The 27,410-nt window shown below is 34.9% G+C and overlaps 4 protein-coding genes across 9 annotated transcripts; 2 read left to right on the plus strand and 2 right to left on the minus strand.

Annotated features, from left to right (window-relative positions):
• On the plus strand, window positions 1-2,120 carry LOC105253736 (ankyrin repeat domain-containing protein 49). The gene is made up of 5 exons (XM_011261967.3): window positions 1-109; window positions 234-451; window positions 610-770; window positions 870-1,206; window positions 1,843-2,120. The coding sequence occupies exons 2-4, from the start codon at window positions 244-246 to the stop codon at window positions 1,203-1,205; spliced, it is 705 nt and encodes a 234-aa protein (XP_011260269.1). The 5' UTR covers window positions 1-109; window positions 234-243; the 3' UTR covers window position 1,206; window positions 1,843-2,120.
• On the minus strand, window positions 1,738-21,407 carry LOC105253735 (lysosomal-trafficking regulator). Of its 4 annotated transcripts, XM_025406481.1 has the most exons (38): window positions 20,831-20,929; window positions 20,447-20,604; window positions 18,834-19,090; window positions 17,077-17,318; window positions 15,708-15,793; window positions 15,295-15,318; window positions 12,376-15,149; window positions 12,231-12,296; window positions 11,741-11,895; window positions 11,394-11,635; window positions 11,154-11,323; window positions 10,572-11,084; window positions 10,260-10,364; window positions 9,857-10,166; window positions 9,607-9,761; window positions 9,288-9,509; window positions 9,019-9,215; window positions 8,471-8,917; window positions 8,060-8,386; window positions 7,870-7,986; window positions 7,540-7,740; window positions 7,183-7,443; window positions 6,724-7,111; window positions 6,220-6,653; window positions 5,898-6,130; window positions 5,477-5,811; window positions 5,097-5,320; window positions 4,611-5,017; window positions 4,467-4,533; window positions 4,232-4,382; window positions 3,994-4,134; window positions 3,688-3,905; window positions 3,389-3,572; window positions 3,136-3,300; window positions 2,893-3,029; window positions 2,472-2,710; window positions 2,111-2,389; window positions 1,738-2,045 (listed from the first exon to the last, which is right to left on the minus strand). In XM_025406481.1, the coding sequence occupies exons 4-38, from the start codon at window positions 17,149-17,151 to the stop codon at window positions 1,844-1,846; spliced, it is 10,251 nt and encodes a 3,416-aa protein (XP_025262266.1). In that variant the 5' UTR covers window positions 17,152-17,318; window positions 18,834-19,090; window positions 20,447-20,604; window positions 20,831-20,929; the 3' UTR covers window positions 1,738-1,843. The 4 variants fall into 4 exon arrangements, with proteins under 4 accessions (XP_025262266.1, XP_025262267.1, XP_011260266.1 ...); XM_025406482.1 differs by lacking the exons at window positions 20,447-20,604; window positions 20,831-20,929 and adding an exon at window positions 21,232-21,407; XM_011261964.3 differs by lacking the exons at window positions 18,834-19,090; window positions 20,447-20,604; window positions 20,831-20,929 and adding an exon at window positions 17,699-18,075.
• LOC105253734 (palmitoyltransferase ZDHHC23) lies at window positions 21,310-23,945 on the plus strand. 3 transcript variants are annotated; one of them, XM_011261961.3, is made up of 4 exons: window positions 21,310-21,401; window positions 21,637-22,257; window positions 22,331-22,507; window positions 22,865-23,945. In XM_011261961.3, the coding sequence occupies exons 2-4, from the start codon at window positions 21,725-21,727 to the stop codon at window positions 23,052-23,054; spliced, it is 900 nt and encodes a 299-aa protein (XP_011260263.1). In that variant the 5' UTR covers window positions 21,310-21,401; window positions 21,637-21,724; the 3' UTR covers window positions 23,055-23,945. The 3 variants fall into 3 exon arrangements, with proteins under 3 accessions (XP_011260263.1, XP_011260262.1, XP_011260264.1); XM_011261962.3 differs by lacking the exon at window positions 21,310-21,401 and adding an exon at window positions 21,437-21,529; XM_011261960.3 differs by lacking the exon at window positions 21,310-21,401 and having other exon boundaries at window positions 21,435-22,257.
• On the minus strand, window positions 23,719-26,741 carry LOC105253754 (trichohyalin). Its single transcript, XM_020028254.2, has 5 exons — window positions 26,536-26,741; window positions 26,167-26,353; window positions 25,266-26,038; window positions 24,650-24,848; window positions 23,719-24,363 (listed from the first exon to the last, which is right to left on the minus strand). Exons 1-5 carry the CDS (start codon window positions 26,739-26,741, stop codon window positions 23,719-23,721), a joined length of 2,010 nt encoding a protein of 669 aa, XP_019883813.2.
• Between the last annotated feature and the right edge of the window lie 669 nt (window positions 26,742-27,410).

Consider the following 27,410-nt stretch of genomic DNA (forward strand, 5'->3'; position numbering starts at 1 on the left):
TTATGATTGCAATTGCTATAAATTTGAGAAGCTCGAATTTGTTTTTTCTCAAATGTCATCGTCTCGAGATACGTCAGATGTTTTGATACGTGCATCCTAACCTAAACGTATTGGGTCTGTTCGTTTTAGCTGCACTGCTGCACTAGTGCAATTAGTTAGAGTGAAAGAAAGTACGTTTGTCTCTTTCTAACTTATTGCACTAGTGCAGCAGTGCAGCTAAAACGAACAGACCCATTGTCACACATGCGATACGCTTTGATGGATCGAGGACAGGTTGATTTTCGTCGACAAATGTTATTTCATCAACGATACATGTCATCGGAAGAGGAGGACGAATTGCAAGATTTAGAGGCGATACGAGATAAAATGCTCAGTACACGTAGCGAACGTATGCTCGTAAGCGCCTGGGAAGATGACGATGATGGTGTGGAAGCGGAGCGTAACGCAAGAGGTTAGAATTCTGACAAATAATTCCGTACCAAGAGATCAATCACACTTGTAAAACTATCGGAAAGAGTAAAAATGTGTTTACATAATCTTTCCGAGTAATGTTTTATTAAAATTGTTTGATTTTATGTCAGATTTATAATAATGATGTATTTTTTCCAGAGCCTGATGCAAAAGCTATATTGAATGCTGCCGAAGAGGGGAATCTAGAAAAAATTAAAAAATTAGCACATAAGAATCGTCTCTTGCTGGAATGTACCGATAAGGATGGCTATACTCCGCTTCATAGAGCATGTTACGGCAATAACATAGAAGTAGTAGAGGTGTGTTACTTGGAGACTGAAAATTATTTCTTTAATGTTTTTAAAAATCATCTAAAAGTTTTATAAAAGTATTATGAACTTGCTATTACTTTTCAACAGTATCTGTTAGAAGCAGGAGCAAAAATAGATGCTAAGACTCAAGATGAATGGCAACCTTTGCACTCCGCATGCTGTTGGAATAACATAGAATGCGCTGAAGCATTGATCGCAAATGGAGCAAATATAAATGCTAAAAGTAAAGGAGATCAAACACCTTTACATTTGGTTTCCGCTAGTTCTCACAACTCTCGTGCTTTTCAACTGCTTCTATTACATCCTGATATAAATCCTTACATAGTAAATTCAAGCGGAGATACTGCAGATCAGATTGCAAGAAGGACAACAAAATACTATCCCATGTTTGAAATAATTGAATCTTGTTTGAATGAGATTTGAGGTAAGCAATTACATACTAATTACATATATTGGATGAATAAGACAAATGTTTAAGAAATTGAAGAAAAACTTTACTTAAAATATATGTGTGTGTGAAAAATATGAGCTAAAGTTATTGAAAAAAAAGATGGACAGTTTCTATAAACACTTATTGTAACATTTTATATATATATATATATATATATATATATATATATATATATATAAATTACATTATTGAAAACAGAAAGGAAGATATATATATGACAATATATATGAATACCATATATATATATATATATATATATATATAACTAGAGATAACCATTATATTAAAAAAATTAATAAGATAATACTTCAATACATTATTCATTTTATCATCAATACATGTCATGATCATGACTAAAAGTAAAAAAAAATTGAGTGTAATTAATTATCTGAATATTAATCCTTAAGTAATAACACAGAAATAATTATATATTAAATAATAATAAAAACAATAAAAAAAACAAAGATAAGAAAAGCATAATAAACATAATATAGAAAACATCGGTTTTATGTTTCCAATCTAATTCTCTTTGTTTATATATAAGTTTTTTTCTGAGTTCATACATTTGTCCTTGTATCAGTTTTAAATTCTCAGATAATGATTATACAGGTTAAAATGATGTTAAGTTGACGAATTTCGGAGTACCGTTGCTAAGACGCTTAGATCCTTCCCAAATTAAGACAGTGGAGTCTTCTGTAACTGCATATAAATGGTGCTGATCAAGGGACCATACCACAGCGATTATTGCACAACTATCTCTCAAGTTATTCGAAATTTCTCTGACTAACTGTAAATCCCAACTGCTCCATAATCTACATTCAAAAATATTTTTGTTTGATAATTGTTCACAGACAGATTTAATGAAATATATGCATACCTTATTATTCCATTGTCTAAACCAGTTGCAATAACATTGACAGAAACACCTTCTGGCGCGCTGCTATAACAAAGCGCTGTTACACGTCTTTTGGACGAAATGGAGCCTACAGCTCTTGCATTTATAGTGTAAACTCTTAACTCGGATCGATCGGCAGTCACATTGTCCTCTGATCTAGGAATCTCGTAAGTAATTGCTACATCACCAAGTGTTTCACTGATACACAAGAGATGTATAGTATAACCTTGATCGCAGACTATTGATCTTACATATGTTAAGCTGTTTCAAAATAAAGATATATAAAAAAAAGATATAACGAATCGCTAAACATGACACGAGTTTATTTTTGTATCATGCGTACCTGTTTAAATCCCAAATAGCAATGACCCCATTAGCATCGCCGGAGCAAGCAATACTAAATGCACGGGACAAAGATATTGTTGTCACTCGACTTCTGTGGGCTAAAAGTGTTATTGCAGGTGCTAAACTGAATTCGATTTTGCCTGTAATTCCGATAATATATGTATGCGCCGTAATTCTGCCTGATAAATGTCCGATCCAGAGTTGTCCACAATCTGGAGTAGATCCTAATGTTGTGATCTAAATAGACGATTTGCATTTAACATTTTATTTTAGATAAAATAACTTTAATAATTTTACATATATATAGTAATTTTCTATATAAATCTGATTGCGTGTTTTTCTTTTTATTATTTTATTATTTTTTATGATAAGTGTCTTATATTGTGTTTATTATGAGATGTGTATTATAAGATACTTACTGGATCGAGGCCTGAGGATTTAATTAACGGCTTCGGTGGTTGTTCCTTTTTACATTTTAATCTAGCGATTCCATCTGTTCCATTCCATGATGCTAATGCAGCACCCAAGACAGACATATTACTTAACATACTACCACCTGCAACAAACAAGAGGTTTATAAAATATATTTATATATGAAGTTTCGCGAATTACAAAAAGCGCAATAGTATGGAAAAATTGCGATCAATCAAAAATCAAATCACCTTTCTCTTTAGTATAACCCAGGAGAAGTGTCGTGTAATTAGGCAGACCAAAAACGTCACCGGTTGCAAGAGGAATTAGAGAAGCTAATGGAGTTTTATGTTTTAGTTTCCAACATAATACAGGTTTATTGCCAGGAGCGCCTACATAATTTCCCCATTTTATACCTTCAATTATAATATTTAATAAATATAATTTTGTGTGCAATATTTATAATATCAATTAAATAGTAGTTTAAATCAATAAAAAAATTACCACTGACTCCTTCAATAACCTGCAGCGTCTGATCAGAGAGCGTTACATTGCCAAGATTCTGAATCAATGGATGAGGAGTTCTAAATAACTGTGCAGGCGTTTGACCATAAGTTCGTATCATCGTTTCCCAGGCTTGACGTTCTAAAGAATCGGATATTTGTTCCACATCAAATCCATAATAAGTCTAAATACAAAAAATGAACAATTGGTAAATGCTCATTCATTTTTCTTAATTTTTTATATTTAAATTTTATATAAATTATACATAAATGTTATGCTGTAATAATATATTAACGTACAGCAGGATGAAAGACATTTATGGCCTCTACCGCCGGTTTTCCCGTCTGTCTGAATCCAAAAACGAGATCAATCCAATATGGTAATACTTCTCGCACAATGTCTGATTCTAACGCGGCTCTATGTGCTAATATAAATAGACGCACATCACCACCGCACCATTTTGGTAATTCAACATCTCCAACTTTATTACCATTTTGTCGAACGCCAAAATTGAATCCTAAAATACGAATGTATTTACAAATGTACACAATTTTATTTTTGTTCTTTTTTTTTTCTAAAAATAATTGTGACATATTCTAATTTACCTTCGAAATTTAATAAAAATTCAGGTAAATAAAAGAATTCTGGTATCAATTCCTTCACATCCGTTGTGGAATCGCAACTTGTTAATCTCCATGTAGTAGCTAATGCATGGAATGTTCGATCAGGAATATCAAAATTATTATCTGCAAATGGACATAGAATTTTAATAGGAATCAACTTTTTCATTAATATTATTAATATTATTAATATTATAAAAAAAGAATAGAGTTTCATAATTACCTTGATAACACAGGAACATGCTAGTGAATGGTGGAAGTCGTACCAAAAAATGTAAAACTGTTCCAGAATTACTATAATGAGATCCGTAATGAAATGGTCCTTGATTTAAGGCAATCAGATTTAATCCTTCTGTTAAGGTTTGCTTCAAATACTGTACATCAAGGTATAGTTATTAATGATTCTATAAGAGAAATTTCAGAATAGTGATAACATGTAATAACTTGAAATTGCTTACATTATAATTATTTATATAATGTTGTTCGTTCTTTTTATCTTGCACAGCCATCGGTCGTTTGAAATTTCTGTAAAATACATATAAATATGTTTAAGAATTATATTTATATTTATATTATATTTTGATTTATCGCACATTACTTACCGATAGATTTTCGGATCGTTCAAGTCGAGCTTATCACTGACGTAATCCGCCAAAACAAATGGAAATACGGGATACTGCATTAAGTCGTTATACGAACGACCAGCCAGTTTATTCAAACAAATAATGTATTCCCAATTAGTGAGCGCGCCACTTCTCCACAAAGTTAAAGCCTCTCCCAAATCATCACCAGGGATTCGCCTCGGCAAATTGCAAGCGGATAACTCGGTTGCAAATTCATCCCTTTCCTTGGATGAATTGAACGCCAATAAGTATGTTCTACCGGTAATGAGAAAGATCTCAATTGCTCTCTCCTGCAATTGATATCTTCTTCTGTGCAATTCGCGAATATCTTCGAGGCGCCAAGCAGTACCACCGGTTACAGCCAAATCGAAACCACCCAATGCTATCTATAATTAAAAATGATTAATTGATGCTCCGTCGATGAAATATAATTATAATTACAAAAGACAGGGAAAAATTGCTTACGTCCGTGTGTAATGGCATATCGGGATTATCTGGAACGAAATACACGCATGTCTCACCAATAAGAACTTCTCCCGCTAATTCGGCCCTAGGTGTAACAACTTTCACTTGAGACATTTTGCGTATTTTCTCACTTGTATGTAATCGTTCGATCAAAGCCACAGTATTGGCATCTTCATGAGTACTCGTAAATAAATATGACAATGGCATTTCGATATTAGAAGAATCTATAAAATATAAAATTTAAAGTTAAAACATAAGAGTATTTCTAATATATTAAACTTTTTTACATGTCTAAATGTCAGCGAGAGGAATAGCGAAAAAATGCATTTGTTAAGAAAAACTGTTCATTTCATGGTAATATGATGGTGGTTCTTACATACCTAAATTATTTTGATGTTCGGGCAAAAAGAATCTTTTATCAATATTCAAATGACATCTCTGAAGCCTAATTCTAACTCTCGCAGGACCTTCAGTTGGATCCAACTCCCAATTTTTCGGATAGCTATCGGAAAAATACCACGGTGCCCATTCATGTGTTAATCGCTTGGCTATGTCTCTCCACCTGGCCACCGTCTGAGCCTGTAGTGCTCGCATGTGTTTCAACTGCTCCATCAACACTTTGCGCTCACGGTTTTGTTCTTCCACAACCGAACGCGTTATATTCATAGCACTTTCGATTAATTGCTTCGCCAATGCATCGAATCTCTTGCCGATTCTAATATAAAATTATGTCATTATATCATTTTATGCTATATTTTCAACAAAATATACGTTGATTTTATATAATGCACACGCATTTACCTTAAAACTGCAGGATAATTGTCGATACAAATATCTCGATCTAGAAACATATCTCGACGTAACAAAGCTAATTCGTCGTTCCACACTTCCGGATTAGCTTGCTCTATCCCTTTCGCGAGATTCCACACACGCAGAGCTTCTCTGAGTTCTGCGCATACTCTAGCATCGACACTAGGCATCTCGTCCCGTTTTTGCAATAGATCCCAAAAAAATACGGTAAACTTTTGTTCTATCTAGACATAATATTCTAGATAATATCAAATTTTGCGCACTGATGTATAAAGTACAAATAATAGTTGTTCAAACTAATTAGCGCAGATACCTGTGGATGAACCTCCAAAATGCATGATAGGATTTCGCGAGCTCTTGGTTCTTCCATTAGAGATCTAATAGCATACATTCTTGTATTGATGCTCTGATGTGGTTCCAATAGCCATATCATTATTCTAGCGGTATATTTTCTCAATGCTGGTCTAATAGACCACGTATTGCTCCAATGATTTTTCTTTTCTAGTGGACTACATAAACCGTGTAAAAGAATGGAAAACAATCTTCTCGTTAATTGCAATTCATTGACGGACGGTGACGTATCAGCTGTTGTTATAAATTCAACCGCGCGTGTTACGATGATACGAAAACGATCGTTCAATTCTCCTTTACCGGGTTCGCGCAGCACCGAGGATGAGCTCGCATGAAAGCTACCGTAGCTGGAGGAATGAGATCCATGATCACTCTGCTCGCCAGACGTCGTAAGAACTGAAAAAATATTTTTCAAGTGTGAATATCGAGTGCGAATGTTTAAAACTTTTGCGCATGCCATAATTACCTGAAGTGAAATAAGATGCCGAAGCCAAGTAAGAAGCCGTGCTACGTAGACGGAATCCCGAGGGATTCGACAGTTTTGTCACAAGTGCGTCCAACTCTCCATCGAACAATGCGACTTGTGCGTCTCTCACGGCTGTGCGAATCGAACTTGTGCAGCATCGTAGTTTTTCCGATATTTCCATGTAATCAAGTATCACATGTAAATCTAATATCGCTTGTATTTGATGACTACCGGGTAATTCTAGAAGCTTAGTCGCGATTGTTACAAACAGCACATGAATGTCTCGATGAAGGGACATCGAGTTACTTTTATATGCAGTCCCGACCAAACCTTGTACCAAGGATTCAATTAAGCCTTGCTCTAAAAGTACTTTCAGTGCATTTATATTCTGAAAAGTAGCAAAAATTGATATGATCATATTTGTCAAATCTGTTATAAAAATGTATTCTATTTCCATACCTTTACTATTACATCAGTTATAAACAATATCAATGGCCTAACTATGCTTGAATCAGAGTTTGAAGTCTTTGCAATTATCGCCATTAACATTGACATTGCCGCCAAAGTCGGACTTCGTGCAGCCAAGTTCTCTAAAGCAATAACTACTGAATCGCTTGCGGGATATAAAGCTATCTGATTTCCTAGATGCATAAAATATTTCTGTTTTATAAACTTGTTAACTTCTTCATCACTAGCACGTTGTAGATACGTTTGTATCACCTAAAAAATGCCATACACACAAGATATTATGAAATGTTTGTTTTGATGTCTTAATACGGAAATTATACAATATAATTGAGCTGAGTAATTATGTACCTTGATCAGTGCTGTGCGTACACGGTTATCAGGATCATTAGCTAAAACTAACAAAAGTTCAGCTCTTAAAACATGTTTTAACACCGATCCAACTTGGCAGTCTGGTAATACTCTTACAGCATCTCTCAATAACAATAGCAGCCCTTCGCAAACTAAGCCTTGACAAGCTCTTTTTTCATCTGAATATGTTGATTGTCTTTCCTAAATGATAATGCATATGTTCAAATGAATACTATGTAAAATTACTAATATAAAAAATTATGTTAATACTATGTAAAATTTGTGTTATGTAAAATTATATAGATTTAAAAAATTTTTTTTGCTACTTACATTACTCTGTGGAGTAGATCCATCACTAGCTGCAATTCCGGAATCTTCTCCACCACTAGTATTATCCATTGGTGTATTTTTACGATTTTTCTTTTTAGGACTTCGAGTCTTTTGAATCTACAAAAGAATAAACAATAATATTTATGCAGTTTTTGCAATCAAAGAAATTTCATACTATAAAAGTTCATACCTGTTCGTTCGTTAATGCCTTGTTCAATTTACTGTTTTCCATCAAGCTTATTGAATCATTGGAAGAAATAGAACTGTTATCACTTTTTTTCAGATTTGTTTTTGTTTCTCTAAGTTGCGGCAACATAAAATATATATTTTGTCGTGAATGAGTAACATAAGTTTCCGAAGCTTGATGAACGAGAACCAAATAATCAGTGATGGCAACCAAATGAGCAAATTCCGGTGGTGCACCCATTAAAGCGCGCATTAATTCCACAATTGCGATTCCAGTATTCGAATCCAATACGGCATTTACCTCTTCATTTATTTCGTACATAAAGTGCTCCTAGGAAATCAAGAGATATCACTATACATAAGAAACATACATCGATGTATAACATTACATTAAACATAATATTTGTTGGTTTACCTTACACAAGGTAAGGATTGTATCCACAATTCCAACCCTGTTTAATTGAGATGCATTGAATTCACGCTGCGAATGTTGGTCTCGCAGTAAGAGTAACAGCGTTTGTAATAGTAAATTTAATGTATCATATTTCGCCCATGCTCTCCATGCAGTAAGCGCGGCCTTGATCAATTCCGGATCCGTGATAACAGCCTCACAATTCTGAGAAACTGGATGGTTACTACCGATGTCTCTGATGATGATCGAACTGTCGCACGCTGCATCCAGCATCGCTTTCAAAATGTGTCTACCTGCGTGGCATCGAGACGATTCTAGAACGCGAAGAACTAATAATGTCCCGCCATCCAATCGGTATTGATTTAAGAGTTCTGAATCACTACGAACAAGATGCAGGACTATGGAGAGAGCCAAGGCTTGTTCCTCTTCAGTAGAGTTTAATTCGACCACCTATGCAAGCAATCAGGAATGTTTGAATACTACATCCATTTTATTTACTTTCTATTTCAATTAGTTTTTACAAAAGAGATTTCTAAAAGAAGAATACGTACCCTCGCAAAAAGATATAAAAATACTGGTACACCACCTACTAAAATCGCTGCAGGTATAAGTCCTCGATATTGTTGGTTTTCTAAACGAGTAGATACAATCGGAGGTATCGATAAAGGTGGTTGCTGCGACACCCTGTGTTCTGGGGCTGAGATGATTCTAAAACCTGGTTGACCCGGGAAAATATTTCCCACAATAACTACAAAAATATATTACTAAATGTATAATTGATCAATATGATGAGATTAATAAATAAAGTGATGTATCATACCAGCAGGATTAGTGATGGCTTGAGGATATAAATGTACGATGTTAGGATTTTGAGCCTCATAACTAAGAAGCAAATTATCTTGCAAGTCACCAAGATGCGAGTTTGTCGCATCCATAACAGCATCCCAGTCAACTTTTGATTCTGACACCACTGTTTCGACAGCATGTTTCAAGTAAGTATCATCGTAAGATTTTCGTCGACTTGAATCAAATTTACTTTCTTCTATATATAAAAATAAAATATCAAGTTTTATAAAAATAAGAATTTCTGTTTAATAATACTAATCATCTCTTACAATAATATTATAAATTGTACTAACCATATTTTACTTCACAAACGCCATTTAGTGCCCCAGACGTAATAAGGGGTGCAAAATCAGGTTTCACAGTGTTCAAAATGCAATCCGCCAAGTTGGTGTAATTTGGTCCAAGACTTGTTAAATACAATGCACGTTCTTTCGTGAATACTGGACATCTATGAATAATGATCAAATTAGATTTATTTTATTAGTGCATATGACTCTGCGTGTTATATGTGAATTATTATCTATTTAATGTGAAATAATGTACCTAAAAACCATTAAATTTCCGAAATACCATGCGCCAATACTGCTCGACCCAATTTGACCCAATAAAACACACGTAGTACCCGGTTTTCTCATTAATAAACCATCAAATGGTAATTGAGCATTGATCTCTTTCCAGCCATCTACCCAGAGCGTAACATCAACTACAGCACTCCGCTTATTCAAAACAGTATCTTTAAAGTTTAACGTCAAATGATGCCAATGTCCACAGGAAAGCATATTGTTTATTGAAGTTTCAGAGATCGTTCGGTTCATCTTATCATCCGGACGAGTAAGTCGTAAAATTAATTTATCTAAAAACAATAAAATTAATAAAATAAAAAACTCAATAAAATTAATAATAATTTTTGCTTGGTAATTCATGAAATTTATAGGCAATATTTTACCTGATTTTAAATCGAGCCACATTTCTAGAACCAACGATTCGAAGCCAATGGACATCAAATGTATTATCGACGTTGGTGTGGGTGGCGACACAGAACCAGCTACGACTAATGATTCCGAGAAAAGATCAAATATCAGATCTAATTTTTCTATGATAATTCGAGATATATTCAAATAAAAAAATAATAAACTTATTGCTATCAATAAATAATAAATATCTCTCCCGCATATTAATAAGTAAATAATATTAACACACAATTAGAGATATTATAATAATTTTAAATGTAATCACATATAACATTTTCTCTATTAACCTTGCCGATTCCAATTGTCAGAAAGAATACCCCAATCGGATAGGCTCTCGTTATCTGAATCGAGTAACGGTGAGGTATTATAGATTGTCGCACGACTGCCAATTGACATTCCTCTTTCTACTCTTATCCACATGGAAGCAGAACAACCGTGTAACCATACTGGCCAGGCAAGTTCCGGACCAACAGGTAGACATATCGCATGTACAGACCATGGACTGCAAATTCCCGCCGCAAGATGTTTCTTTCTGAAATTTTTCACGAGATTCTCAGCCTTTTCCAGATTCTTATGTTGCTCCGTCTTCGGCGATGTTTTTATATCGCAATGCACAGGGAACGACAAAATAAAATTAGGTTGAGGTCGTGCCACCAGTACTAAATGATACAATGGCTCCAGTAACGGTAACAACGGTGGTCTTTCCGTTTTAAAGAAAGACATATATTCGACTAGCTCCGCCGATGAGATTGATTGCGTCGCTAATAATGTAAAAACTTCCAACGCCGCGTGTTGTAAATCTGAAAAAAATTCATCATATAATATTCTAATACTTAGTGAATATTTATATTTTTCACGAATGATGATACCTCGATATCGTGGATCATTGTTAATGAATACATTTTTAAAGCCGTTTAATATTTTCATAATAGTCCCTGAAGCCGCGAGAGCGGCGCAACTTGAGACACTTTCTCGACATGTACCAGCGATTCTTCGCAATCCACCAGTTATTATCGAGCCTTTCTCTAAATCTAAACTTCTGTAAGAAAAAGCTTCATAAAATATAAAGTAATAATAGTACATTAACATACCAAAACTTGAAATCTTACTGTTGACTGAAGTGAATTAAAAGATCTATCGCCAAGGAACATAAAGCAGGATGTGCATTAGCATGACCTCTCGGTTCTATTACAAGCCCAAGAGGACTACTCTTCTTGGAAGTGCTATTATTGGGACTCTTTTCAGGTACTTCGACATCCGCTTCGTATCCATCATCAGCAGTTATATATTCACCGGTGCTGCTATCTTCGGCGCTATAGTCCGGTGGATTTTCCAACGACAAAGTTGGTAACTGTAAAAAAATATATATATATCAATACTCCAAAATATAAAATATATTTACAATTGATTTATTTTTCACAATTAATATATAGGAATTTAAAAATCGATAACGTACTCTTGGCCGCGGTTGTTGAGGTATGCTATTCTCTTGCGCCGGTTTCAGCATAGAGACTTTCAATATCGCATTTACTATCACAGCTATTCCACGACCGAGCTTCATCCCGGTACTCATCAATGTTTCTCTTAATTCCATGATTATGTCACAATCATCTGCATCGCAGAATATTCAGTTATATAGGTGGATAACAATAATAAAATAAAATTTCAATATATAATAAATAATTGCACATATTTAAATAGCGATTCAATCACGATTTCACACACACAGAAATGACGTTTACCATCTGTCTACGTTCTCTAAACTATTTTTCTGCCAAGCAAATGAGCGAAACATCTTTATGTTTTATGTTGATTATAATCCCACAGCTGCGTAAGCGACCGATACATACATATGTATACACGCATATAATGGATAAACGTATATTACATATATGTTTATTAATCACATTTATTAATTACATTTATTATATGAACAATACACTTACAAAACGGAGATATCAGACAACATGTAATCAGGGCCTCGAAAAGCTTATGTGCCGATTTGCCAGTATCTAAAAGAGCACGATACGTTTGTTAATATGATAATTCTTTCAGATAATTATTATCGCTCCAGAATCATTATACAATTACCTTCAATACTGTCCGTGGCGAGGCCTATAGTTAACAGCCTAAACAAACGTAACGATTTCTTGGATACTGAATGCGTAGACAATTCGGTGCGAAATTTTGGACTGCACAATGCTACACCCGCAGTAGCTCTCCATGCTATGCTAGCTCGATATAAGTTAAATTTCTCAAACGACACTTCTGCGTCGTACACTTCAACTTGCTCTATAAGATTATAAAGCTTTTTAAATGAATTTGAAATTACTACAGTATTTATCGTATCAGTCTTGTTCTCTAATTGTTCGCGATGAATATCACTTTCAGGCAGTTGCGGTAAAGTTGTTACATCGTCAAGACTTTTAATTGTCGTCTCATCGATTTTTAATTTTTTTACAGGAGACAAATCAACGTTTTGATTGTCAGAACGCTTATCGAATGTATTTTTGTTCTCTTCCGCATTTTCTTCTATCTTTGGTTTCTCGAAACATCGTAAGCAATTTAATAATTCATTCGTCTCTCTATCGAGAGATTCAAAGAGAGATCTTGTCGCGATCGGCATCTCGATGCTTTCCAAATTGTCGAATTTCTCATCACGCATTTTCCAGATCTCCATAGTTACGGTGACTTCCAAAAGAGCATAAACGCTTCTAGTAAATGCCAAATTTGCCATCAAAGGCAATATCTCACGTAGTCCGTTAATCTCCATAAATCTTTCGCACATATGCGCGTTCACGATTAAACACGACATAACGGACATGCAGGATTGCAAAAGAAACTTTGCCGTTACGTCATCGTTATTGATTGTGTAACATTCTTTAGCGCGCAAAAAAGCCGGATAGAAAACTCTGAGCAGAAGTTGTTCCCTTACATGAAATCGGGAACCGGATGTAACTTGCAGCAGATGCGCCATGACAATATAACAGAGTTTTGGATCACTAGGACACAATAAATCGACATACATTTCCAGAAAGTCCCACGAATAATTCGCTGGCCTCACACAAGTGCTGCATGCATCTGTCATTGCATAAGCGCCTAGCTCTTTAAAGAAAATACGTTCGAGAAATGCTACAGCTGACGCGTAGGTCGAGAAATCGCATTTTTTTAGGAAGGTGACAACACTTGAAATAAGTACCTTGGGCGGGAAACAACAGCACGTACCTGCGGCGGTGGTGATCTTAATCAATCTCACCTGCAACTCACTCGCAAATAGATGAGACTTCTTCAATAAACTCATAAGCGTCGCGAATAATGAGGAAATGCAGCACATCTGTTTATCAGCCGTATTAACGACCGATTGAGAGTACGGTATTCCGAACACATTCGAATGATGATAACTCTGAATGTTATCGATGCAGGATCTGTGCTTGGTCCTGTGGCACTGCGTGGCGTGTGAGAGATCGCGACGAATACGCTTCAATCCACTGGTTAGAGCGCCTATCATGTCAATTATTTTCTTGGCACGTACTATTGACTTCGTTGCATCAATGGTGCGTAGATCGATGATCGCAAATATTGTCCTCTCGACGAGCTTACCGTCCTGACTCTCAATAAAAAGCCGGAACAGTTCAAGGAAATCCGATAATTTATCGACATTGCCGCCGCGTTGATGTAACAGACAATAAAGAAAAGTAACAATCCCATAGATGGTGGCGAAAATAAATTCCTGCAATAGCGAACCTTCCTCTGGCTCCAATACGTTTATCGGTTTGCTACAGGCATCTTCCAGCAATCTCAGAGTCATCGGCAGCAAACCATTTTGAATCACCGCCGTCGTAGGTTCATCAGCTCTCAAAGCGCGTTCTAGAGCTGTTAACATCAACCTGGCGGCCGCCGCTTTCAGAGTGACGCATTCTGTACTACTCAAATTATTACTATCTATGCCAAATTGTAGCGACCACAGCGTATCTAGAGCAAATTTCAGAACCTGCACGGCAGGTGTTTGCTCAGCGGGTGTGTCATAGTCGCGCAAACCTTGCAACAATTGTATGATAAGCAAACTAATCTCAAAATTACTAATCTTGGCATTCAGTACATCCTGGATTCTTTCGTCGATATAATCACACGGTGTTTTTCTCACAGGACGAGGTGGTAGCTCATATAACTCAGCTTGCCACTTCTGCTCCTCGTCGCTTCTGACTATCGACGTGAAATATTCGAAATCCATCGGATTCAGACGAATCTTCAGAGTGAGAGAACGCGTTGTATTGATGCCGTCTGTCAATAACTCAGATTCGCTGCTAGTCGCGTTCTCAGATGTATTGCGTCGAGATTTTAGAATTAATGGCGATTTTATCCGTTTGTGATTGATAGATTGACGTGATTTTGCAGCGTCGGCGATGGATCGTCTACGAGCAGATCTCCCGCGCAAAGGCGCATCGGTTTCGTGAAAGAAATCCTTAGTGGTTTTGCGTTTCGTATGCAAAACGATGTCTATCATATCAACGATATCGTCGTTACAGTGGAACTTCACGTACTGATTGCGTGTCGATGATTCAACGATAGATTCGCCATTAGACTTTTGCGATGTGGTAAACAAGTTAGTTTTCGAATCGGTAGTCCCCTCTTGAAATGCGACTGGATAGAGAGCGACCAACAACGTGACCAGCTCGCGACCGCAAGACAAACCGCGTACATCCAATAGGTGTAACACCGCCAGATAACGCCAACCCCGATCCTGTACCAGGTACTTTCGTAGACTGACCAACTCGCTGCCATCGTTCCTCTTTCCGCACAGCTCGTGCACGTCCGAGAGTAATTCGCAGGCCACGAGAGTCGACACGCCGCCGCCACCAACCGAACTAAATTAACACAAGACAGATAAAAAAAATTTGATATACATTTCTTTTTATAATCTTACTTAACAGTATACGAATTATCTGATATGCGATATCAAAAGATACGATGATTAGAGTTCACGTGTATTTATTATTTCGAGTAACTCACGTGTTATTTGTATCCATTGCTCCACTTGTAATAATTTTTTTATATTATATACATGTATATATTGTAATCAATTATTAAATATTTAATCAGATATTTGAAATATTTGAATAAATTTTTAATCAAGATAAGAGAAGAATAGAATAAACGACTAAGTAAAACGTCAACGAAACTAGCAACTAGAAAAAAATTTTCCATCTCAACCGCAAAGGTGTAATCGAATATTCATATTGTGGTTGAGGTGAAGACGATAAGCCATAAAAATACATGTATAATCCGATATGCTTTCAGGAAAGTATTGCGTGATAAACATTACGAAATTTTATATATATATACACACCCTTATATGTGTGTCTGTGTGTGCGTGTGTATAATTAGTAGATTAATGTAAAATTATGTGAGAGAGATATACTCACCAGAAAGATAAAACATCTTTTATGTCTTTGCCTTCCTTAATCTGCGCGAGAAATTCCGCCAGAAATATATCGAGCCAAGATGATTTCTGAAACAACACATTAAGATTAACGTAGTCATTATTAACATTTCAAAAACTATATGTATTAAAAAGAGATATCAATCATTAAAAAAAAAACATGCATATGTAACTCGTAGAAGCATAACACGTCTAACATATATCTAACATTCTTAAAAAAAAAACGCAATTAATATTGGACTCTAATTACCCATAAATACGAATTCGTTAACATTTATAATCGCTTTTAAGAAAAAACAAGCTATGTGATTGAAATATCATATCATGAAGAGGAAGCCTATGAATACGCAATACGCTCGAGATAAAAAGAAACAGAGATATTTTGCTCTTTACTTGCCAAAGTTGATGAAGATAATTTGCTTGAATACGATACACTAATCAATTGATAGACATAAAATGAAAAACATAATGATTAAGCATTGTAAAATGACATACTTGTAACGCACTTGCTGCTTATGACATTTGCTGATGCAATTTATTATAATAAGAGGCATTATATACATGTCTCTTATTATAATAAATTGCATTCATAAGCAGCAAGTACGTTACAAGTATGTCATTTTCAATGCTTATTATTTATTAATTATATATATAAAACTGAGAAGCACTTCAAATTTTCCTTAATATTCGTTATAGGCGTAAATAGGAATTATCTAAAAGTTCCTTTATTATGTGTGATAATCTATTACTATCGGGTATAATGCCGTGCACTTGAGCACGTATCATCGATTCGCAATGAAAATAACCATTCAACTAAAATATACACGCTTTTTTAAATTGTTAAAAACTAAAAGCAAGATATTTATAATTAATTAATAAATTATAAATTTCATTAGATAAGCATGAAAAATTTATAAGATTAATTTCATTTAAGTGAAACAATATATCATTAATTATGACAAAAATAAGCGTATATATTATAGTGCATATATTGATATATCTTAACTTCTTCTTGTGCATTATTGACAGATAACTTGTAAGGCGTCCGTTCCTTCCGTAAACTATAATGCAGCGGTCTATGGAAATAATCCAATTATAATGGAAAGCAAAGCTTCAAACTACTGTTAATGTTGAACTTAAATAGCAATTTATTACCGCGCTACATAATTATATTGCAAAAAATATAAAAAATGCATATAAAAAAATTTACGTCAAAATAGATTTATTATAAATAAACAATGGAATCTTGTTTTATTAAATTGACAGAATTTTTTTATAAAAATATAAAGAAGAAATAAACTACAGTGAAGAAGAATAGAAAAAAACATTAATCTCAAAAATCACATCAATACCTCGTAACTTTGGGGTTCAGCGTGGATGAAGTGGTCCCACAAAATCTGTAATTTATTGACCGACACCGTAGACATCCCTGGAGCCCGTTGTTCGTCACGCTCCTTCTCGTCCTCCTCTTCTGAATCTTCGGTCTTCAACCGCACATCTTCCTCAATCGTCACTTCATCGAAACTCAACCATGCACACAAGGTATCATCATAATGCTCCTGATGTGCATCATGCGACCAAGTAATTTGATCATCTGAAATACCAAGATTTCTTAGTAAACCGATCATGTTTAGTAAATCGACACGTGTTGATATATATGATTGCTATACGTCATCTCGTACATTATTCGAAAATTAAGAATAATCCGAACTCTGACAATTAAATTTTTTTAAACAAATAGCAGATTTTTGAATACATGGTATACAAATAAGAAAACAATACATCGAACATTTTATAGAAATTCGAAAATGAATGATCGTGTGTCATCGTCCTCACAGTCAGAGAAAAAAATGTAAAACTGATATCTTAGTCAATTTCATGTAATCATCATAACTATCTTTTAACAGATAGAGAATATTTGACGCATTTAAACACGTTGCAGATTCTAATTTTGAATATCGAACTATGGCTTACATAACATCCCCACGATTCCCTGCGATCATTAATTTGTAACTTTTCGAGAGCTTCGTCGAATCTTCAAGAAACAACAAAAGCAGTAGCTCCAGTTTCATATATATTCTTCAATAACATCACTATTGTCACTATTACCATTGCTAGATGAACGAAATTCACTATCACCATCGCTATCACCATCCGTTTCACAGCGACGCGAGCCATATGAGAAGTCGTCACTATAAGTACGACCCAGACACGACCTGATCTACCACTACCAAAGGATTCTTATCTGCCGATTTGCTCTCGTGTCGATGATGTTGTTTCGTTATCGCTTCTCGGAACATGTGTGACAATCTCCTCGTAAATTCGATGAAGTGACGAGAAAAGACGAAACCACTCCTTTCCGATAAATATTTTTCTCCTCGATTCAGATCCGCATTAAACAGCTCAAATATCGTATATCTTTACTTCAATTGATAGGATTCGACTTGTTTCAATGTTTCTTGAAATAGGAAATAAAAGATAAAGAAAAAATAATCGAATTTGAGAATTGAAAAATAGATCTTAATAATTAGATATAAAAAATGATCTCGTTAGATGAAAAATGATGTAAAGAATGCACTGTTTCATATGATGATATTGAAAAATAATAATCGTGATCTTATTTCAATATATTCTAACGTCATATAATATAGTTCAATAATAGAAACCTGCAACTTTTTCGGGCAATTTATATCGTTAAGATATCTTAAGATATCGTAAAGATATCTTAGAGTACACAAATAAATATACAAAGAAAAAAGATAAAGTGACCCTGAATAAATAATTCACAATCTTTTCTCGACTTACAAATTTATTTACTATACGTAGGTTGTGTAAGAATCAAATCTTTTAATGATCCTTTGACAAAAAAGTAGATTTGTAATTTAGAAAAAAACATCGCAAGAGATTATTATTCTCTTTCATAATTTTCTTATTTATTAACTTTTCTAAAGAATTTAGTTTCCGAAAAACCTCCCTAACTTTTAAAATCTTTTAACTGCTGAAAACTATTGCAGCAAAAGAATCTCTTTTCACACAATTTAAATAATTTATTCAGGAACACTTTACGAAACTTATATGGCTATGTTACAGATGCAATAATGAAATTTACTTGATCAAACTCAGCATTAAATTACTCGTCAGTGCATGCAAACTTAACACGGTCTGTCCGCGTCGACGAACGAGTGCACTTTTCCTGCTTCTTATACAATTCCGGCTTGAATCTCCTCAGCTCGGTGTAGCGTTGCGTACTAACTATCCACAACGAAGAAGGGGAAATCCACAGTCGAGCCTCCGGCGTCTCCAATCGGTTTTCCTCCACGATAAAAAAGTTGTGAACTGTACAGCGCGTTGATCGCTCCCTCCAACCTATCGAGAAAGGAGAATACTACGTAAATGTGATAAATATGTGATACAAGCGATAACAGGAACTAATCTCGGAAAAACAGTAATACATTTAATCATTCGCGATGCAACGTTCGCTAGTCGCGATATACTTCGATAATTGCTGAATAATGAACTATCATATATTTGAAAGTTTTAAATAGAAAGTGAAGAAAAATATATTTATCATTCATCATCAATTTACTAAACATTGTAGATAAAATTGAAAATAATTAATTATTAATCTCTTTTTCAACAATTATTCAGATTCAAAGTCGTCAATGATTGGTATTAATCTTGATGAATTAAAAATTCCTCTCTTCTAATTTTATTAATCTATCAAATAGGATCAGTAATTGAATTGATTATTAATACACTCTCTTTTTCTCTCTTCCAGTATATTATTCAGAATATAATAAATTTATATGAATACATCATTCTTATGGGACTTCATTATTGCTATTTTTCAAGAGCTACAGATAATATTAGCGTCTTTACGATACAATGCAGGCGAGGACGCAATCTTTTCTTCTTATAATGTTCAACAAGTTCCTGCAAGTGCGGCAAATAATATGATAATCGCGAACATGTGCGAATAAACGAGAGCAGTTCAACGCGGTTGGACAACAACCGCGCGATATGATTTCTGATCAATCATCTTTAACTCACGCAGTTGGCCGATTATTATGGTGATTGATTATCTTAATGGAACTCTACAGTTGTGCTTTAATTAGTCCCTCATCTCTCGACAGTATGATAATAATTAAAGACGCAAGCATTTTTCAATGTCCGTCTAAGTGAAATAAAATTATCACGAGCTAGTGATAAGACATTTTTCTGGAAAAAGGAAGATTATTGTCGCCTCTCGATGATTTATGAGAATCTGGAGATAGTAAGACATATATTATCATATAGTTGTTTGGTACAATTAAGCGAGATATCATTTTAGTGCGCTCAATCTTCCGAAGATCTGTCCTTCGACGCGAAAAAATAAATCTTACGTTTCGATCGTCGCATTTGCATTGTCACGAACATAAAGATTCAATCAAAACATTGTCACATAGAATCGAATTCAAATGTAAGATCATACACAAGTTATAATTCTAATAGTTTAATCGTATTGACGAGCCTCACTTTTCTCGCATTCTATAATTATTTTATCGTTTACGCGAATTTTTCGTGATCGAGAGCGCGACGTCGATAAACAAGACAGTCGACGTTGATAACGGCTGACCTTCGTAACTCCCGTTACAAAGTTGATAATTAAGAGAACATTTATTATTCGCATTATGTTATTTTTTTGTGTTTGCCTCCTCGGAGCCGAGCGCATGTTCAACTTACATCATGTTCCGGCCATTCGCGTCTCACTCACGCAAATCCTCATTTCTCAATCTTAACTTTCAAAGATTTTCTCATATTTTTTCATTTTGCTTCATTCCTCTACATTGCAAAGCTCATGCACCGATTCCATTTTAAATACAAGAATGCGAAAAGCGTAGCTAAAATCAATACATTTTATATTTTCCTTAAGCTAAATTTTTTTTTTACTTAAATTTTATTTTATACATTTCCAAAAAAAAAGTATACACACATAATTGTTATATGTAGTGTTAAAAAAATATGTAGTGTTAAAAAAAGTTATATGTAGTGTTAAAAAAAAGTATACACATAATTGTTATATGTAGTGTTAATGAATGTGTGCTGACAATGAGAAAAATGAAATACCTCTTTGCGATTTTCGCCGCATACAGATGATGAAGAAATCAAGAAGAGGTCAAGAAATAAAATCTATTCGATTCAGTAGTTTCTTTTTCCTGCTGTCTTCTAAAACATGAATATATATGTTCAACATGTAGAAAAGCAGATGTATACAAAAACATGAACCTGTGTGTGATAATCTTTATTTTTTTCTCCGTATTGTATCTCGCAACTCACTTTATCATCATTTCTTATTCCCGCGAATATTTCATTTTAAGTGCAGAGAGTGCAGCACCATGCAATTAAAAAAATAGACTTTACATGCAGGCGAGATGGATGATTTTCAGGGCGATAATCGTCAGTGCACCGCGAGAAATTTTCTTGGAAGAGTCACGACTTATCTGTCAGTCACCGACCATGTGACGTACCTCGTTCAACGCGATACTTCTCGTGCCGAGTTAGATCCACCGCAACTGTCAAGCACACCGAACTGTCAACAACACCAACTTCATTGCTGCTCCCCAAAACAGCGCCACCATTCGATATTCGATCCCGCGAGCCTTGCGCGAGATTCAAAAATACTTCCCTTCACATTTAGGTGCGTTCAAAAACCCTACTCATGGTATTCAATCACAGACGTATATTTCCGAACGCACTTTTAGCGTTCTATTTTCCTCAGGATCGCGAATTTAGAAAATTACGCGCTTGTATCCTCTCTCTCTGGAAGTACGTATTATTTTCTCAGAGATGGAATAAAGCGATGAGAGTAGCGCTGCTATCTGTTTCTGTTCCGCTATCTTACCGTGCTTCATGTTATCCGTCTTGCCGGGTAGGAAAGCGAAAACGTCGAGGCGTGGTGCACAAGAGCCGATTTTCTCGTACATATGTCAGTGTGAAGGGCCGTCCTGTCGATGACGAAGTATGACCGTCTGGGAGAGGCTGCGTAATCCGTGCGGCTGGCGCGCGGGTGCCAAACAGATCTCCGTGGATGCGATGCTGCCGCTACTAGTGGTGCCGATCCTGGCGGTGATCGCCGCCCAGGCTGTCCTCTGCACGATCGTCGTGTTCCTGGCGACGCCGATCCTCGTTTACTATCTACACCATAATTTCCTCAGGTTCCTCCTGCGCACCAAGTTCTTCCTCATGTGGACGATCACGAGCGTCCTGATGCTGATGCTGGTGTTCGAACTGAGCGTCGTGCCACTGCTGGAGATCCTACCCGAGGAGAATCTCTTGTTCATGGTATGCGTGGTCGGTGGCATATGCTGCGGCTACAGAGCCAAACTGAACGCAGACTACACGGCGCAGGAAGGTGCCATGACCGTGCAGGGCTTGGAGCTAGGTGAGGGCAGTGGCGAGCTCTGCAATACATGCAGAAGAAGAGCACCACCCAAAGCCCATCACTGCCGTTTGTGCCAGACATGTATACTTAATAGGGAATATCATTGTAAATGGTATATATTTTTTTTAATTATTTACAGTTGTGTATTGCTATGTCAACTGTCTCAACTTTCTGTATTTTTTCAGGTTGGATTGCTGTATAGGTTCTAACAATTTAAAATGGTACTTAGGTTGTTTATTCTTTTCCGCAATTGCTTTCATCTATGGTTCGAACTTGACTATGACCAGTGTCTGTCATCCATTTATACTTGTCGGAACTGTACTTTTACCGGATGACTGCAGCGATGTGTACCATCAACTAGAGTATGTATTACTTTACTAATTTATACTTTAAAATATTTTTAATACACACTAATAATGTTAATGTGAAATTATTCCATGACACCAAATTAGAAATAAATATTTATATCCCAAATACAAGAAATATGATTGAGTCTAATACTAAATAAATTGATAAACTAAGTTAGAAAGATACAGAGGCTCTATAAAGTTTAATAGTCATGAGATAATAATTGTCGAGTCTGCAAGAATCGGTATCATAAATATTGTAATATCTCTTATTTGCTTTCCAATATATAAAAGTTTGACTGATAACTTGTCGTACTGTTTGCTCATGCATTCCGAGTTGGTCGATATGTAATAATGTGCATATTGTTTTAGCATCGCTCTTTGCTTCGTCTCTGGTCTCTACAGTCTCCTCGTCGGCCTAGTGCTCTTCTGTTATCTCGTGTACCACCTATGGCTGCTTTCCCTCGGCACAACATCAAATGAACGACGATTAGATGCCGGAAGTCAATACGATCATGGGATGTTAAAGAATGTATCTAGATTATTCTGCTGCAAAACTTAAAGATACTTGTAAAAGTCAGATCTGAGTGTATTTTGCATAGTGTATGTATTATCTATACGAAGGATATAATGAAATCAAATTCAACTAATTAGAGAAAGGTAAGGTCACAAAATTTGTCATCAATTTGGCGCCGAGTCATACATCGATATCGATACATTCATATAAAATAGAGGAATATAGCCATTCATATCGGTTTTAATTGCACAATTCATCTACTTGATATATTCTAATATTTACATGTTCACAGAATAATTCATAACTGAAGTACAATATGTACATTCCTATAACATTGTATATATAAGATCATTTATAACATATCATAAAGCACCAATTCTTACAAGATTCATTATCCTTAATGTATGAATGTGCATACCATTTGTATATTTATTGTAACTGTGATAAAGTGGCCATTATATGATTAATATAATGAATTATACTAATCAACTACAATGGATACTGAAGAAAATCCGAAGTAAAAAAAAGGATAAATACAAATGTATAGAATGTAACGATTTACATTTTATTCTGTGTAAAAAATGCTTTATCTTAAGTGTATTTAGGAATAAGACTACTCTTCTATACCTCATTCAGATACGAGGCCAACGATATTGTCGTACAATATTAAATCTATATTATCTTTAAATTCATTCTAGTCTTCTAATTTCTAGTCTTCTAATATTACACCTCTTTGTCTAGGATCGAAGTCCGGAACTACTTCTTGTACTATTTCCCGCCATGTGTTTTTTATTCGTTCACTTTCTAAGATATCTGGCACTATTTTTGGATATTTTTTCCACATATTGAAGTATCTTGCTTTCAATTTTTCTTCATAATGTTTCAAAGCTAAACGTTCAGTCTTTAGTCGCTCAGCTTTATATTCCACAGTTTTTATCTTCCACAGTTTGAAACATTTGTTTTGTAATCTCATGTCGGAGAAATCTTTAGCCACTTGTTCTTTTTGTTGCTTCTCTCTCATTATTTGCTTCCACTTTTGTAACGCATGCCACAATAAATTTCTGTTATACAGTGACATAACTAACTCAGTTTTAATTTGAGTTTGACGTTCTGTTTCTATCTTCCATCTCACGAATGCTTTTTGCAATAAGTACCGTTTGTAGTGATCCTCAACTTTTTTTATATTATTATTCTTCATTTCAACGAGCGCGATGAATGGTTCCATTATGTATCGTCGCAACAAATGCTTGCGATAAAATTCTTCCGCCATGGCATTCAATTTTTTACATCTTTCCATTTCACATATTCGTTGTTGCTCTCGTTCCTCGCGTATTCTTTTTGCTTCGCGCAAGGCCTGAGGACAAAGTCTTATATAATTAAATGCGGATATATTTCTAAAATGTGTAAGCGGTATAAGAGTAAAAGTATTTTATAAAGTATACAATATTTTATAAAATATATGAAGTGTTGTATCAGTATATAAAGTAGTTTATTATACAATATAATATTTATTAGAAACGCGCATCCTTCGCGGGGGATATAATTTTGTCCGCAAGGTGAAAACTGTGTGAGAGTTAAGTCTATGTATACGATATACCTAGTACGATATTAATATAGTTTGACCTCTCATATTATCTGACCTCTTGTTGCGATCTTTTCCTCTCTTGCTCCTCCTCTCTCCTAGCGGCTTCTACTTTCCTCCTCTCGTCCTCCAGTTTCTTCTGCCGTGCTTCTTCACGTAATTTTATTCTGTTCCTCCTCGCTTCCGCCCGTGCCTCCATCCTCATTAGAAATCTAGGTGGACTTGGCACCCGTACCGGCGCCGTTAAAGACTTGTCTCTGTTAATTAAAGGGAAAGATGTAAAGAAACGTCAAAGTATGTTTTTGTAACTAGCGTCGATTTAATTTACTGTGATATAAAAGATTATACTCGTGTGAACGCACATCTCTTTAAGACATCTTTGAGATTCTATTTCACAAGTTATTGAAATCAGTTAGTAATCAACAGATTTACTTTAATATCGCTTCCAACAATAGCTTATAATATTGATATCTTTAGCTTTTAATATAAAGAAATATCGTATATCTTACATAAAATGTATGTGTAAAGTTAATTTAAAAAGATGTAAATTAAGAAATAGGAATTTAATAATTAAGTAGAATTTTATAATTAAGCCTGCAATTATATATGGACAAAAAAATTTATGGATATTCCTTCAATTGTGCTTTAATGAAATTTATAATTTATAGGACTACCTGTAGCCTGCTTGTCTCATCAACTGTATCAGAGTTCTCCTAGTCTGTTGACCACAATGCGTCAGGGTCTCCTTGGCTGCGTTTATTGTCTGCTCGCCAGCTTTCGTTATTTCTTCTTGCATCTGTTTTAGTTTCAGGTCCTCGATGATCTTGCTCTGCTCAGCCAATCTCATTCTCTGTTTATGGATGATTTCTTTCTGAGCGTTTAGTCGATTCTGTGCCGGTGATTCGACGACAAATGACCTGACAGGAGTTTTCTTCCTTATTTCAGTGTCCCTTGTGTTCGGAAGAAATCCCTTCGACTCCGTTCTTTGGGACTTCGTCAATTCTTTTTGCGTTTCCGTGATGGTATCGATGAGTATCTCAATCTTACGGACGTCGGAATTTTTCGCCGCCTGTTCTCGTCGAGTCTTCGCTTTTTCCACGTACGTTCTCCATACGTGGATGCACGATTTTAGATTTCTTCGGGACGCGATGTTCTGAATATTGGTTTTGATCTCGCGAAGACGACGTTTATTCCGCACGTTCTCACGAAGAGCCTCGAAGCATGATCCCAGAACATTTAATCGATGCTCCGGTACATAATTTGTCTTATCCCTGATGGTTACCTTGATGTTACCGAATGATACTCCCTCGACCTCGTTTATCGAACATTGCTTGACATCTTTCGATTCAACGGAGGAAACTTCCGCGAATGCCTGTTTAATTTTCTTTTGATCGACCGTCACCTTTTGCTCGGTCGTTTTGCTTCTTTTTTTATTAATAACGGCTCGCTATAAAAATTTTTTCACGCCTTTATTCATATATATTTTTAACTTGAGTAATTATATATATTTAAAATAAAACTCGATGAATAAAATTACATGATATTTGTCTTTATCAAAATAATTTATCCACTTACCTCGACTTTATTAGATGTTCTCCAAAAATTTTCATCATTCGAGCTAGCTATATTCTTTCTACTGCACGGTCCGCAAAATTTAGGACGAGACTTTTGCAAATTTTGCTCAAATTTATGTAATTCCTTTTGTATGAAAGCTTGTTCTTTCCTCAATTGCAATTCCTTCATTTCTTCTTCAGTTAATAATCTATAAGGAGAACATTCGATTGATTTATGGAAATAAATTTATTATTGTTTGCATCAATAAATTATTAATTAATTAATTATGTAATAAATTTCATTTATCTGTGAAAATAAACTTGAATAAGCGATAAAATCACAAAAAAGTTAGAAAGTATTTAAATTACATATTAAATTGAAAAAACATACTTTCGGGCCTCTGCTAGTATGGAAGACTTGGTTTGAAAACTGGTGAAATTTTCGCGAAATATTCGATGTCTTGCATCCATAATTAGATTTGGATCCGGAAAGGCTTTCCTCTCGTCTTCCAACATTCGACGTTTCTCGGATGGTTTGAAAATCGTCACCTTCATCATCTCGTCCATTATCTTACTCGCTTCGTCAAAGTGCACCATGTTTGTCAAATGTGATCTTAAAAGTTACATTAATAATTGAAATCATTTATGGTCTACATCGATCAATTCATATCGTGAACTGTGCTAGCGTCTTGTTTATGGGTGTTGTTTCTGTTGTTAGGTAAGTTTCATTTCCCCAACCCCAAGTCAATGTCCCAACCCCCATTCATGAGTTTGACGATAGCGAAGACAAGGGTAGGAAGTGAGAGTTGGGGGAAAATAAAACGCTGCAGCAAATATTAGTCTACATAATGTATTATTATTTTCGCCGTAATAAATAAAATAATTCAAATTACTTTTTTTTAATTACTAATATGCTCAAAAATTATACAATATGTTGTATTTTTTTTTTAGTTTTAATATAAAAATAAATTTCATAATTTGTCAATTAAAAAATAACAAACAAATTGATATAAGTAATATTAACATTTTAGTTATTCAATGTTTAAAATTATAATGCAATATATATATATATATATATATATATATATATATGTGTGTGCTTTTTAATTTTTTTATTTTATACAAATTGGAAATAATTTATTTTATATTTTGCATTCCTATGTGTATGTGCATATCTTTATTTACATTATTAACATTTCTAATAAAATAACATTGATATATTCGTTATAGTTTACAAATAAATATATATGTACAACTTATATAAAA

This window comes from Camponotus floridanus, unplaced genomic scaffold (genome assembly GCF_003227725.1).
Source record: "Camponotus floridanus strain SB8 unplaced genomic scaffold, Cflo_v7.5 scaffold145, whole genome shotgun sequence".
NCBI classification, from domain to species: Eukaryota; Metazoa; Arthropoda; class Insecta; order Hymenoptera; family Formicidae; genus Camponotus; species Camponotus floridanus.

Bases quoted from the DNA above. Each gene is read 5' to 3' on its own strand.
- LOC105253736 (XM_011261967.3), top strand. From the start codon at position 244: ATGCGATACGCTTTGATGGATCGAGGACAGGTTGATTTTCGTCGACAA. The intron at 452-609 runs GTTAGAATTCTG...TATTTTTTCCAG, and splicing joins AGCGGAGCGTAACGCAAGAG to AGCCTGATGCAAAAGCTATA. The intron at 771-869 runs GTGTGTTACTTG...ACTTTTCAACAG, and splicing joins ATAACATAGAAGTAGTAGAG to TATCTGTTAGAAGCAGGAGC.
- LOC105253735 (XM_011261964.3), bottom strand. The intron at 9,216-9,287 runs GTATGATACATC...ATATTTTTGTAG, and splicing joins AGCCATCACTAATCCTGCTG to TTATTGTGGGAAATATTTTC. The intron at 7,444-7,539 runs GTACATAATTAC...GGCATTTTTTAG, and splicing joins TACGCACAGCACTGATCAAG to GTGATACAAACGTATCTACA.
- LOC105253734 (XM_011261961.3), top strand. From the start codon at position 21,725: ATGACCGTCTGGGAGAGGCTGCGTAATCCGTGCGGCTGGCGCGCGGGT. The intron at 22,258-22,330 runs GTATATATTTTT...GTATTTTTTCAG, and splicing joins AGGGAATATCATTGTAAATG to GTTGGATTGCTGTATAGGTT. The intron at 22,508-22,864 runs GTATGTATTACT...ATATTGTTTTAG, and splicing joins GATGTGTACCATCAACTAGA to CATCGCTCTTTGCTTCGTCT.
- LOC105253754 (XM_020028254.2), bottom strand. From the start codon at position 26,741: ATGGTGCACTTTGACGAAGCGAGTAAGATAATGGACGAGATGATGAAG. The intron at 26,039-26,166 runs GTAAGTGGATAA...AAATTTTTATAG, and splicing joins GAACATCTAATAAAGTCGAG to CGAGCCGTTATTAATAAAAA. The intron at 24,364-24,649 runs GTCAGATAATAT...CTTTGTCCTCAG, and splicing joins GGAAAAGATCGCAACAAGAG to GCCTTGCGCGAAGCAAAAAG.